The 13,958-nt window shown below is 42.8% G+C and overlaps 1 protein-coding gene across 1 annotated transcript in view; it reads right to left on the minus strand.

The window, feature by feature from the left end:
* The window catches only part of ank1b (ankyrin 1, erythrocytic b), a 251,906-nt gene that overhangs the window by 42,205 nt on the left and 195,743 nt on the right, over positions 1–13,958 (minus strand). The window contains exons 37-38 of the mRNA XM_062031115.1: positions 1,972–2,103; positions 1,699–1,857 (exon numbers count right to left, since the gene is read on the minus strand). Of these exons, the coding sequence (XP_061887099.1) occupies positions 1,699–1,857; positions 1,972–2,103 (291 nt within the window). The remainder of the gene's footprint in view (positions 1–1,698; positions 1,858–1,971; positions 2,104–13,958) is intronic.

Here is a 13,958-nt window from a genome sequence, read left to right on the forward strand (position 1 = left end):
ATTGAAGACTGTCCAACTTAAAATAATTAGTATTGGCAATATAGTCCCTGTATGTGCTTGGTATTCAATTGATACCAAATTAGTAGTATAGCCCATCTGTAGTACTTACAATAACATGACTTAAGTACATAACAATGACAGTTATATATTTTCTTTGCATGCAGAACCACAGAAAAACTACTAAACTACTGTACTGTACAGACTTTAGCAAATAATGTAGAGAGAGGCCCAAAAGAGAAATAATAACACTGTTTTGGCCTTGGTATAGGTCTACACAAGTGGAAATGGGTTAAGTAGTGTTTGTATAATCCTGCAGACAGGCACACAAAACAATTTGAGCTCTAAAATAAAAAATAAAACATGATTTCGCTGATACTTTTTGTTAAAAGTTAATAGGATCTAGCTAAATTCAAGCACTACTTTTCTACATATGTTTGAAGATTTTGCCCAGAGTAGAGTTTATGCTTAGATTTTTGAGTTTTGTTTTTGTGGATTAACTTATTTTTGCAGAAATTTGCAAGAGCTCATCTATTTAATGAGATATTTGGCACACACTTCCATAAACCCTTTTAGGTAAATTGTTGCTCTACTTTTGGCCATAACTTTGGTTGTGTTACTCGGAATGGAAATATTTTTTCCGAAAAAGGTTTTTTCCATGTTCAATTGTATTATTTAATCAAATTCTTTCATACATCAAGCATTCACTGGGAAATAATTGTAGCCCAGTAGAGTACTGCCAGGATGGAAAAATCCTCAGGTAGCTAGTTAGTAGCATATAAAATGTTGGCTTTATATATATATATATTTTAATTTTCTCTTACTCAACTTCATTTCAAAATAAAAAAAAGAAACATGTCAAGTTTTTTTAACCCTTTAAATGCCCATTTGACTGAATTATGTCAGTTTTTTTTAATATCGAAAAATCTGTATACAATTAGTTTTTTTTTACTGTACTGAGGTAAAGATAAGGCCTAAATAAACACAATGTTAGTAATACATCTCATTTTAATGCATTGTTGCGGTTTCTAATATTAGGGTTTCATTTAGGGGGAAAAGGAGTAAATATCTTCATCAATCATCTAATTCCAAACAGCAAATATGAACAATTGTACTCTTTTTCTCCAAAGTAAAACCCCAAATTTAGAAAATACATGATTATTTTGCGTAATGACTGTACAGTTAAAAATTGCAGTTATAATAGTAGTCAAAGGGGACTTTTGTCACACGATACTAAACTGCTATTAGGATTGGAATCTGACACAGCAAAACATAAAACAATGCATTAACATTTGTTTTATTGCTAATCTTATGTATATTTAGGCCTGATCTTAACCCCAGTGCACCAGCTCTTTAAATTGTTTTGTGTATCCAAATGAAAAAAAAACCTGACATAATTACATCAAAGCAGCCATTTTAAAACGATGAAGTAAAAAATAAAAAACATGACATACTAGCTATTTTTTTAGGACTGAAGTTGATTAAGCGATTTAAGCAACAAAAAAAAAAGTGGACACATTTAGTTAAACATTTCTTTATTCCCTACCTGAGGACTTTTTTGTCCTGGTGCTACTTATTGGTGCTAAATTTTGATTATTTATTTCCCAGAGGGTTAAAATTTGTATGAAATGAAACTGAACAGTCCAATCCATTTGAATAAAGACAGTTAAAAAAGTTTTGGTATGTGTGTGTGTGTTGTACCATTGATGACACTGGGAGAAAGAAAGGTAGAATCACGATCACCCAGTCGGCAGGCTCCCTCCTCTGAAGAACCTGGTGCCAGTAGTGGGGCCTGACCCTCCAGAGAGCTCACAATGTCTGCACGGTCAATATTCTTCAAAGCAGTGTACAGGCTCTCCACTGAGGGGGAAAATCAAATGTGGTTGAGATAAATTAAGAAATATTGATCGGGTGGGTCAATCTGTGTGTTGCGCAGCAAGTAGATGTGTGTGTCTTCCAATTAAGTAGACATACTCTTTGCTCTCTTGCCCTCTCTGCTGGCCCATAGATTGAGTAAAGAGGAGCTCTGGTCCAGCAGTGAGTTGGGATTCTCCACACGGATCCTATTGATGTCATCCACACCAAACTGGAGCTCTCTTGCCAACTCTGACCAGAGAACAGTCAAATCAATAAAAAGAGGAATTCTCAAAAATTTCATTTTGGACAGTGTTTCCCATCCTGTATTGAGTCAAGGCAAATATTTTACAACAGAAACATCGCATGGCGCACCACCAAACAAAACTGTCGCAAAGTCTACTGCAGGTTCTTGCCACAGAGCCAGACAATTGACTAGCACGTCTACAAAGACATTCTGCCATGTTGCTTTGCTTCATGCGCGAGAAGAGGAGAACGTTGTGGCATGCAGGAAGACAAGTGACTGCTACTGCACTGGACAACGCGGCTGCTCACAATACACTGAGCTTGCAATAGCAAACCTCCTTACCTAAAGGACCCATACGTCCAGATGACTGAAATTTCACTGACAATTTCACGTTATGTATTTTTTGCTCCTAATAAGGAATCTGGCAGATGTTTCCCATAGTATCACTTAGCTTTTGGGTAATCGGTTGATAACTAACTGTACTTGGAATGCCCCCTTTCTATTGCCAGCCTTGATGTTGCCCCCTCTTAGTGTGACATTAATCTACAGAACTGGAGCCCATTTTCCCACATAGACAGTGTGGATAAAAGGCATGTATAACTATTATTTTGATCACTTAATAATTGCAAGTGTTTGTCACCCTTTTGTAGTCTGTGTTTTTTATCTTCAGTGTCTGCCTGTCATGGGTATTTTCTCAAGCTTGTTATGAAATGTTTTAATACTTTCTTATGATTTTTTAAAATCATGCATGCCTCTGTGTGTTCCTACACTTGTAAAGCCGCTGGAAATATGCATTTCTCTTGAGGATGAATAAAGTATTTATCTGTTTTTTTTCAGCATTTTCTCAGGTACAATTCAACTTAACATACACTTCCACCAATAAAACATCAGTAGAAGAGGACGCAAAATAGAATACCATCGGGTTACCTTGTTCTGATTTTTCTTTTTTTTTTCCTATGCTCCGCGGCAGAGCTTGTGTCCCCTGCTGCGAGTGTGAAGCGGTCCTTCACTTTTATGATATAAATACTATTACGCTACATATTGTAGCCACTGGTGTGTCTGCTTCAAGCCAAAGAGGAGCTTCAAATTCTCAGAGAAACAACCACACCACAAAGCCGAAAAAGCTACGTTATGAACGCCAGGGTTCCCCAACCTTTTTTCCACCATGGACCGATTTAATGTATGCATTATTTTCACGGACCAGCTTTCCACGTGTGGCAGATAATTACAGCAAAAAATTGAGCATGAAAAATCAACTCACTATAACGCTGAAGTAGTGGGAGCCCCAGGCGTGTTTCTTTGCGAAGAGATGGACCCCGCCATGCATATACTATATACAGGCATGTGATTTGACCACAATGAAAAAGACTGAAAACATTTCCGGCGCCCTGGTGGGGGGACAAGCTCCTGGTTTTTCACCAATTTAACATGCTAAAATTAACAAAGACAGCACCATTTGAAGAAAATATTTTAGTGTTTAAAGACATGAAAACATCATTAATAGAACATACATAACCCAATTATCCTAATGAATCACTGTATATGGTTCAGTCCCAACAGTATTTAGTCACTAATATTTACATCTTGTGTTCATTTCACATCCACAGGTGTTATTATCTACAGTTTATTTACAGTATTACCACATTACTTCAGTTCATGTAATGTAATGTAAACATTGCATTCTTTTCGCCAAAATAGGATATACATTTATGAAAATAATTAAACATGTTTAGTAGGGATGTCCGATAATGGCTTTTTGCCGATATCCGATATTCCGATATTGTCCAACTCTTTAATTACCGATACCGATATCAACCGATATATGCAGTCGTGGAATTAACACATTATTATGCCTAATTAAGACAACCATGCATACATGGTACTTTTTAAAAAAAATAATAAAATAAGATAACTAAATTAAAAAAAATTTCTTGAATAAAAAAGAAAGTAAAACAATATAAAAACAGTTACATAGAAACTAGTAATTAATGAAAATGAGTAAAATTAACTGTTAAAGGTTAGTACTATTAGTGGACCAGCAGCACGCACAATCATGTGTGCTTACAGACTGTATCCCTTGCAGACTGTATTGATATATATTGATATATAATGTAGGAACCAGAATATTGATAACAGAAAGAAATGGGGGGAGGGAGGTTTTTTGGGTTGGTGCACTAATTGTAATTGTATCTTGTGTTTTTTATGTTGATTTAATAAAAAATAAAAAAATAAACCGATACAGATAATAAAAAAAAACGATACCGATAATTTCCGATATTACATTTTAACGCATTTATCGGCCGATATTATCGGACATCCCTAATGTTTAGTATTGTTTACTCATATTTGAAAATAGGAAATAATACTAATGTGAGGACACTGACATATTGCATGAAACAAGTGTGAAAATATTTACCTTCAAGATTGTTACACCACTGACAATAGTTTCAACAGACTACAAAGGAACATATTACAAAATAGTATTATATGCAAATTTATTTCAAATAAATTGTTAACTGGAATCAATAATGCGACTCTTTGAATTTCTGTAATTTCATAATATATTTTCACATGGCTTTTTATTTTTAGAAAAACCCATTTATATTTCGCAAAGCAATAATTGATTAATATTTAAAACAAACATGCGTATTTCGTAAGCAAATATTTTTTAGCTTACCTCATTATTAACAACCCTGTCTGCAACTGAAGTGGGTGGATCTTTCCACTCGATGTCTACGGCAGTTTAAACAAAAGATGAAGTCCGTAAGGTTTGCTCACTTTCGGTTGACATCCAAAAGTACCAGCTAGTGAAAGTTCGTTTTCCTTGCTTCAAGTTGTTTCATATGTTTTTGGCGTTTCGCATGTACTTCCAAAGCCTTGAAACCTCGTGATCCATAGTCAATATTATCATGACACCACTTGCACAAAACCTTTCCGGTGTTGTACCGAAATCTGTTACCCATCGGAATTTGTAACTCCAGGGGGCGATGTTTCCATGGCGTTTGTTTGATGGTTAAACGGCAAGCCCAAAGAGGAAGAGAAGAAGAACGCTTGCGTAAATGGCGTAAACTATCCTTAATGCTGAAACGTCAGTTGTCAGAATTTCAGCATTAATAAATTACACATATGGGTGAGGGCGGACCTACGTCATTTCCGCCTACCAATCCCCTAGCAACCGGGAATTCGTTGAAAACAAACCAGCTCACAGCGAACACAGCATTGACAGAAAAAGCATTTAACGAGCGTTGTGGCTTGGAAGTCGGCGTTAAATCCTTCATTTACGCATTTTTACTTATTCGCATATCGTGTGAAAAAACGAAAATGTATTATTTGCGTCAGACTCGTCTCAGTGAACTTTAAAGCTTCTCAGGCTTAGCTTAGCTTGCTAGTTAGCTTAGCCTGCGCGCTACTAAGAAAGAGACGCGGAAGTTATCGACAACAAGATCAAGTGTTAGTGTATAAAATATTGAGAGATTTGAGGGCTACATGTATTGTTTAAGTACAACTGTTCTTCGCCAGGTGTTCTTTGGCCGCCCTGGCTTACGTTTTCCCGGGGGTGTCCATCTTAACGCTGCCTTTGGTATCCTCTCGTTGTCCGGTTTTCGAAAATAGCTAGCTAGGCTTTAGACTATATAGTATAAACCGCATGTTATTTTTGTACAACAACAACTTCAGCTGTCGAACGTAATAAGGTAAAAATTCAACAAGTACAACATTAGCACGGACGGTATAGCCAAGTTGTGGTTAAGAAGGTGGATTTTTGTTCCTTATATTTACCAGAAACGAAGTGATCCGAACACACGACACGGGACTTTGGGGGACTCCAGTGAGAACCGTCCTCGTTTTCCCAGTGTAAAGCTGCGAGCCATTTGTCCCGTCTCTGTGGGCTTTTATCGCGCTTTGGCAGAACAAAATACAACCTTTGTTTTCCCTGTTTCCAGTTGTGGTTAGCACAACCAAAAACAACACAGTTTTTCGGCATTTTGGAGGCAGAATGACGGGTTTAACCAGCGTAGGTCGACAGGTTAAAGAGTAATGGCAACGGTTTGTTTTCAACGCCAGTCTCGTTGCTATGGCTCGAAGAACCCGTATGTAGCTCAGTTGCCCGGATGTCGGCCCTCACCCATTCTGGAAATCAATGACTTACTTTATTAATTATGTAATTTATTAATGCTGAAATTCTGACAACTGACGTTTCAGCATTAAGGATAGTTTACGCCATTTGCGCGATACAATGGACTCATACTATAATGAAAGTCATTGATTTCCAGAATACCGTATTTCCTTGAATAGCCGCAGGGGCGTTAATTAATTTAAAACCTCCTGTCACACCTGCGTTTACCGGAAACCGGCGGGATGGCCGTGCATGCGGTAATTATTTTAAAACCTCTTCTCACTCCGGCGTTTACCAAAAGGAATCCATAAAATTTAGGCGTGCGCTTTGAGTGTGATGTAAGCATACCATCATGAAAAGCACATTTAATTAACAAAAACGTTATTATGGTCTTACCTGTACTTATAAATGGAGTCCATTTGCAGCTCCTTCTGACCAAAAGCATCGATAACTTGTTTATAGAAGTCTTCCTTATTTTCTTTCTTCAGTTTTAAAAGTCTCTGTTTCGATGGAGATATTCCTTTAATTATTACCTCCTGCTTCGATTGAAAGTCCAGTTTAGAAAACTGTTTTATTTTAGATACCTGTATGTGATCCTCCAAGTTAGAAGTTCAGGCAGAGGGAAAAAATAAATCTCTTGCTGCGTGTGTTCACTTCTTCTGCAGTACAGGAAGTCGCAAGAAGGATCACTAGCGCGGCAGCGCCCTCTACCACCAGGAGGCGGGAGTGATTTAATGACTTATACAGTATTTCACACACGCAGCTACGGTATATTAATAAAACATAGCTGCTTACTGTTCTCTTTAGCATACTGTACCGGTATTCAATAGCTTGAACCTTAAATCCTACTGAAAAGCTCTTTATCTTTTTTCCTTTGTGCGATAGTAAACTACTGAAATCAGCTTCCTCCATTTTGAAAAGGAGGACAGATGCGTCACTCGTGACGTAACGAATTTGACCCGGTGGAAGTTCTAGCCATATGCTAAATATTTTGCGAAACGAGTTTGACCCGGCGAAAATTATAGACATGCGATAATAAAATTAATATTTTGCGAAACGAATTTGATCCAGCTTCAATAATAAACCGGCGATAAGGCCAAGCATGCGTTAATTATTTTGAGAAACGAGTTTGACCCGGCAGTAATTCTAGACGTGCGAATACTATATTCCCTGCGCCAAAACAAGGAAATACGGTATGTGTAATTTATTAATGCTGAAATTCTGACAACTGACGTTTCAGCATTAAGGATAGTTTACGCCATTTACGCAAGCGTTCTTCTTCTCTTCCTCTTTGGGCTTGCCGTTTAACCATCAAACAAACGCCATGGGAACATCACCCCCTGGAGTTACAAATTCCGATGGGTAACAGATTTCGGTACAACACCGGGACGATCGATTTTCCGAATAAAATCACCGAACAAAGTCGTAACTTTCTTCTTCCCAACAATATCAGTGATTTCCCTTTCCATCCAGTCCCATCGGAACTTATTTTTGACATGTTTATAAATTTATTTTACTCGTAAAGCGTCCTTTCTCTCGAGAACCGACATTGTTTACATATGGAAAATGGCGGTGATAACCATTATGAATGATGACGTTATTAACGTCATCATTCATAACAGATGTCCTGATTGGTCACAAGGAACATATCGACCAATCAACTACGGCGTAATATAAACTACGTCTCGAATCTTGATTTAGGGTCGGGAAAAAAAACGGAAAAACGGGAGATAATTTTTTTTCTTCCCCCGAGATTAAAAAAGACGGAATTCCGACTTTAGACGGAAAAATCACATGCTTGTATATACCGGTGTTTCTTAACCACTTTTTTTTCTACAATCTGGCACGTTAACATTTTATATGTCCATTGTGGGGTTGTATGGTGTACCGGTATTAGTATCGTACCGCAATTCTAATGAATCATATTTGGTACTATACCGCCTCTAAAAAGTGCCAGTCCCCCACCCGTCGTCACGTCGTGTCATGGAGACGAGCCGGTTTGATTGATTGATTGATTGATTGAGACTTTTATTAGTAGATTGCACAGTACAGTACATATTCCGTACAATTGACCACTAAATGGTAACACCCGAATAAGTTTTTCAACTTGTTTAAGTCGGGGTCCACGTTAATCAATTCATGGTATAAATATATACTATCAGCATAATACAGTCGTCACACAAGTTAATCATCAGAGTATATACATTGAATTATTTACATTATTTACAATCCGGGAGGTGGGATGTGGAGGGGGTTGGGGCGGGGGGGGGGGGGGGGGGGGGGTTAGGTTTGGTTGATATCAGCACTTCAGTCATCAACAATAATATCATCTGAGAAATGGACATTGAAACAGTGTAGGACTGACTTCGTAGGATATGTGAAGCGAGCAATGAACATAGTGAACTCAGAAAGCATAAGAACAAGTATATACATTTGATTATTTACGTTTGATTAATTACAATCCGGGGAGGTGGAATGTGTTGGGGGGAGGGTGTTTGTTCTGAAGGTTTGCATATTTCTGTAAATTGTCCATTTTAGTTCTATAGATAAATCATTTCTGTTAAGGGACTAATTATTATTAATATTTATTTATATTTCATATGTTGTTTTGGGAAAGGCATGTATTTTCGTTAGTTGTTTAATCGTTGCCACGGTTACGGTTGCCATGGTTACGGGCACTTCCGTTTCCGCCGGCAGGTAGGAAAAAGTGTTTAAAAGGAGCTCCAGCGTTGACAGGGAGCGGAGCGTCTGTAATACTACCCGGAGATAGAGATCACCACAGTTGCAGATCAGATAAGTAACTAGTACTCTAAGCGTAGTATTTAAGTTTATTTAAGAGACACTTTCCCCTGGGACTATTTATTGTTTGGAGAGTGAACATTGTAGAGTTTAGTTGTGTGCTATCGTGGCTACCTTGCTGCGAAGGGAAGTGGACAGCGCGAGGTACGAGTGTTAGTGGCTCGCGCTCACGGGCTAGTCGACAGGGAGGTGACCCAGGACGAGGCTGGTTCTCCTCTCGCTCCAGACTAGACTCGTGAGGGAGCTAAAGGGAAGCACGGCCGAGCCCCCCCCCTTCTCTACTCTACAACGGGAGGTGTCCCCCCTCTCCAACGCCCCCTTGGTATCCAACATTTGCAACTCACCCCATCCCCACACCTACGTGCACCAACGATCAGCTGGACCACAACAGACTATCTTCTGGCCCAGCCAAGGGGCCCAGGTTGGACTGTGTGTGTGTGTTGTGTAAGTGGTTTAGTGCGGGAGGTTTCATTGGGGAGGTAGCGTGTGAGTGGTGATGAGTGTATGAGTGTAATTAATGTGTGTTTATTATTGTCTGATTATTGTATATTATATGATATAGTAAATTGGTTAACTATATAAGTGGTGTCCTCTCACTCTCTCCTAGACTATCTTTATTTGGTAAATAGTAAAAATTAGAGCATCCCCCTAAAGAAAATATACAGTCCTTTACAGGCTCCCGAACATTTTGGTCCTTCGAGCCGGATAGTCTAATCAGTTAGGATGTCCAAAAAGAGTGAGAAAACCCTAAGCCCCTCCCCAAAACCAGAACCACCAACACGCCCTGTTAGAGAGCGTAGGTTACCCACTAGACTACAGGACTATCACTTGACTACCCTAGATGAGACTGACAGCCCCAGTAGTTTAGAGAGTAAAGCACCCCAAGAGAGACGAGACGAGCGCCTGCAGATAGAGGCCCGCGCTGACAAGGAGCGCCTGGAACGGCAAACCCATGCAACTGCGGAGGCACTGGAAAAGGTGGCCGTCCAGAGCCTGGAGCTCGCTAAGCTCGCTCTCTCCCGCCAACCAGAGCCCTCTTCCCCAGGCCGGATATCGAGAGCACCCTCAAGGCCTGGCTCGCCAGAGGAAAGGAAGAGGAGCGTCGAGAGGTCTCGAGCGCTGGACCCAGAAACCCAGAGCGCACACGAGGAGGAAATGGAGCCTGACGAACGCTTGGACTCCCTTTTGGATCGCAGGGTGCAGTATCCACGCGCCCCTCCCCCCTCCTCACCATCAACATCAGCCCGCCGTAATACAGGATCATATGACCCACTTCCTCTTCACCCGCCTGGCTCCATAGTTCCCTTCTTTACCCAAGACAGCAGGGAGAACTACAGGGAGATGCGGCTGAGCCTGGAGTACCTGCTAGGAGAACCACAGGCGTACCACAGTGAGCAGCAAAAGTGGCTCACACTCCAACTCCATTGTAAGCTACCAATAGCTAAGAGACTTTGCTTCTCCCACGCCAAGTCCCTCACTCCCTACACAGACAGCATGAACGAACTAGATCACCGCTGGGGATGTCCATGGGACCACATCCTCGACGAGGTTGAAGCCCTCGGGGAGTTACCCGAGATCCGAACCGACGTAGCCCTGGATGACTACGCCCTCCGCATCCGCTCCCTGGTCATGATGCTGAAGCTGCAGGGACCGACTGGAGCCAGGGAATTGAACACAGGCTCCACCGTGGAGCGCTTCATAAGGAAGCTGCCCAGACACCGAGAGGAAAGGTTCCGGCGGCGCCACGACCAACTCAATCCCGACCAGCCAGCAGCCAGCTTGGAGGAGCTATCTGACTTTTTGAGAAGTGAGGTAAAGCACATCCGTCTCCCAACAAAAGCTGAGCTGAAGTACGGTGGACACGAATGGACCAATCGAGCAACCAAGAGGAAGGAAGGGCCAGTCCGGGTGATGACGACGATCCCAGGGGCTGACACTGAGGAGGAGAGGGACAACCCCCACAGTGAGTGGGGCGGCCCTAAGCAGGGTGACAAGAAGCTTCAACCACCTTGCCCGTGTTGCACAGGGTCCCACTGGCTTGAACACTGTCCAGAGTTTGGGAAGAATAACACCGAAGAGAGGAAACAGTGGATCAAGGACAACAAGCGGTGTTGGAGGTGCGCCCGTGAGCACATGGCCAAGCAATGCACCCTGAAGAGGCCTTGTCGTATTAAGGAATGCGGCAGGATACACCTCACAGTCCTCCATGACCTCAATACTAGAAGCGACAAGCCGGAGACCGGAGAGTCCCCCCGGGACCCATCAAGTGACATCCAGGAGGGTCGTACCTACTACGTAGGCCCAGTCCGTGGTAACAACCCTCAAGTGTTACTTAAGATGGTGCCGGTCATCCTACGCCATGATGGGAGGGAGATGTCCACCTATGCCATCATTGATGACGGTGCAGAGTGCACAATCCTGATGAAGGAGGCAGCCACCGCCCTCGGGCTCAAAGGTCATCCTCATCAGATGAAGATCCTCACCATCCAACCCAAGTCCACCCAGATCGCGGGTGAGATAGTGTCCCTGGAGATCATGGCAAAGGGGCGATCAGGAGAAGTGCACCCCCTGCGTGATGTGTTCACCGCGGCTGACGTGAGCCTTTCGACCTATGGCTATCCAATGAAGGCACTCAAGGCAAAGTACCCCCATCTGGCAGAGTTGAGGCTTGATCAAGAAGAAGAAGTGGTACCGACCATCCTAATCGGGTCCGATCAAGCAAGGCTGACCCTCCCAAGGCGCATCCAGAAGAAGTGGTACCGACCATCCTAATCGGGTCCGATCAAGCAAGGCTGACCCTCCCAAGGCGCATCCTCCCAGGCCCATGTGGCTGCCCCGTCGCCCTGGACACCCCACTTGGTTGGACTCTACAAGGCCCTATCAACCTGAAGAGTGCTAATCCCAGCCAGACCCGAATACACTTCCTCTGGGCCGAGTACAGAATGGAGGAACCCTCAACCCAGCCCAATAAGGCTGCCAGTGAGACAGAAGCAGTCCTTGAGGTAATCAAAGCAGATGTGATTGAGGACAATGTGGATATGACAGAGGAGCTTAAGAAGCAACTAACCCCTCTTCAAGTTGACTTCCAGTACAACCCACCTAGCGCCCCTCCCACTCTAAACTTCACCCCTGGAACACAGGTCCCCAAAGCTGAAGTCCTCGCCAATGTGTTAGTCGAAGCGGAAGCGATCTGGAATTCTAAACCATTGGAATATGCAAGTAGCGACCTGGCTGACCTCAATCCCATCACGCCCAACTCTCTCCTCATGGGGCGGCCAGTTTTGGAGGTGGGCACTCCAGTCATGATTGTGGATCCAGCGCTACCCAGAGCGCATTGGCTGCTGGGCAGAGTGAAGACAGTCACTAAGGGGAAGGATGGAAGAGTTCGCTCAGCAGTAGTGGACACTGACCAGAGAACCTACCATCGACCAGTCGCTCGCCTTATCGAGCTCCCCCCATACTCTGACCCGACTCCCCCATACTCTGACCCGACTCCCTCATACTCTGACCCGACTCCCCCTAAACCCCCCTGATCTGCTTATCTTTTAAACCTTCATTCGGATAACTGATTTCCTTCACATAAATCAGGGGGCGGCTGTTCTGAAGGTTTGCATATTTCTGTAAATTGTCCATTTTAGTTCTATAGATAAATCATTTCTGTTAAGGGACTAATTATTATTATTATTTATTTATATTTCATATGTTGTTTTGGGAAAGGCATGTATTTTACGTTACGGTTGCCATGGTTACGGGCACTTCCGTTTCCGCCGGCAGGTAGGAAAAAGTGTTTAAAAGGAGCTCCAGCGTTGACAGGGAGCGGAGCGTCGGTAATACTACCCGGAGATAGAGATCACCACAGTTGCAGATCAGATAAGTAACTAGTACTCTAAGCGTAGTATTTAAGTTTGTTATAAGTGACAGTTAAGTGCCAGTGCACTAGTTTAAGTTTAAAGACGTTTTGGGCGCTTCACGTAGCCAGTAGGAGGTGAAGCGCATGCTAACCGCTAGTTAGCTCACCGCAGCTCGCACCTGTGTTTGTTGGCTGCAACGTGACTTCACGAAGGCCAGGTTCAGTCACGTTCGGACTAAGTTTATTTAAGAGACACTTTCCCCTGGGACTATTTATTGTTTGGAGAGTGAACATTGTAGAGTTTAGTTGTGTGCTATCGTGGCTACCTTGCTGTGAGGGAAGTGGACAGCGCGAGGTACGAGTGTTAGTGGCTCGCGCTCACGGGCTAGTCGACAGGGAGGTGACCCAGGACGAGGCTGGTTCTCCTCTCGCTCCAGACTAGACTCGTGAGGGAGCTAAAGGGAAGCACGGCCGAGCCCCCCCCCCCCCCCCCTTCTCTACTCTACAACGGGAGGTGTCCCCCCTCTCCAATGCCCCCTTGGTATCCAACATTTGCAACTCACCCCACCCCCACACCTACGTGCACCAACGATCAGCTGGACCACAACAGACTATCTTCTGGCCCAGCCAAGGGGCCCAGGTTGGACTGTGTGTGTGTGTTGTGTAATTGGTTTAGTGCGGGAGGTTTCATTGGGGAGGTAGCGTGTGAGTGGTGATGAGTGTATGAGTGTAATTAATGTGTGTTTATTATTGTCTGATTATTGTGTATTATATGATATAGTAAATTGGTTAACTATATAAGTGGTGTCCTCTCACTCTCTCCTAGACTATCTTTATTTGGTAAATAGTAAAAATTAGAGCATCCCCCTAAAGAAAATATACAGTCCTTTACAGGCTCCCGAACAGTGTTAGTCTGGGGTTGTAGTTGTCTGGAGGTCTTCCTTTAGTGCGGTTTTGAAGGAGGGTAGAGATGCACTTTCTTTTACACCTGTTGGGAGTGCATTCCATATTGATGTGGCATAGAAGGAGAATGAGTTAGGACCTTTGTTAGATCGGAATCTGGGATAAACTTGGTTTGTGGAGCTCCCGCTGGTGTT

This window comes from Entelurus aequoreus, linkage group LG21, assembly GCF_033978785.1.
Source record: "Entelurus aequoreus isolate RoL-2023_Sb linkage group LG21, RoL_Eaeq_v1.1, whole genome shotgun sequence".
Taxonomy (NCBI): domain Eukaryota; kingdom Metazoa; phylum Chordata; class Actinopteri; order Syngnathiformes; family Syngnathidae; genus Entelurus; species Entelurus aequoreus.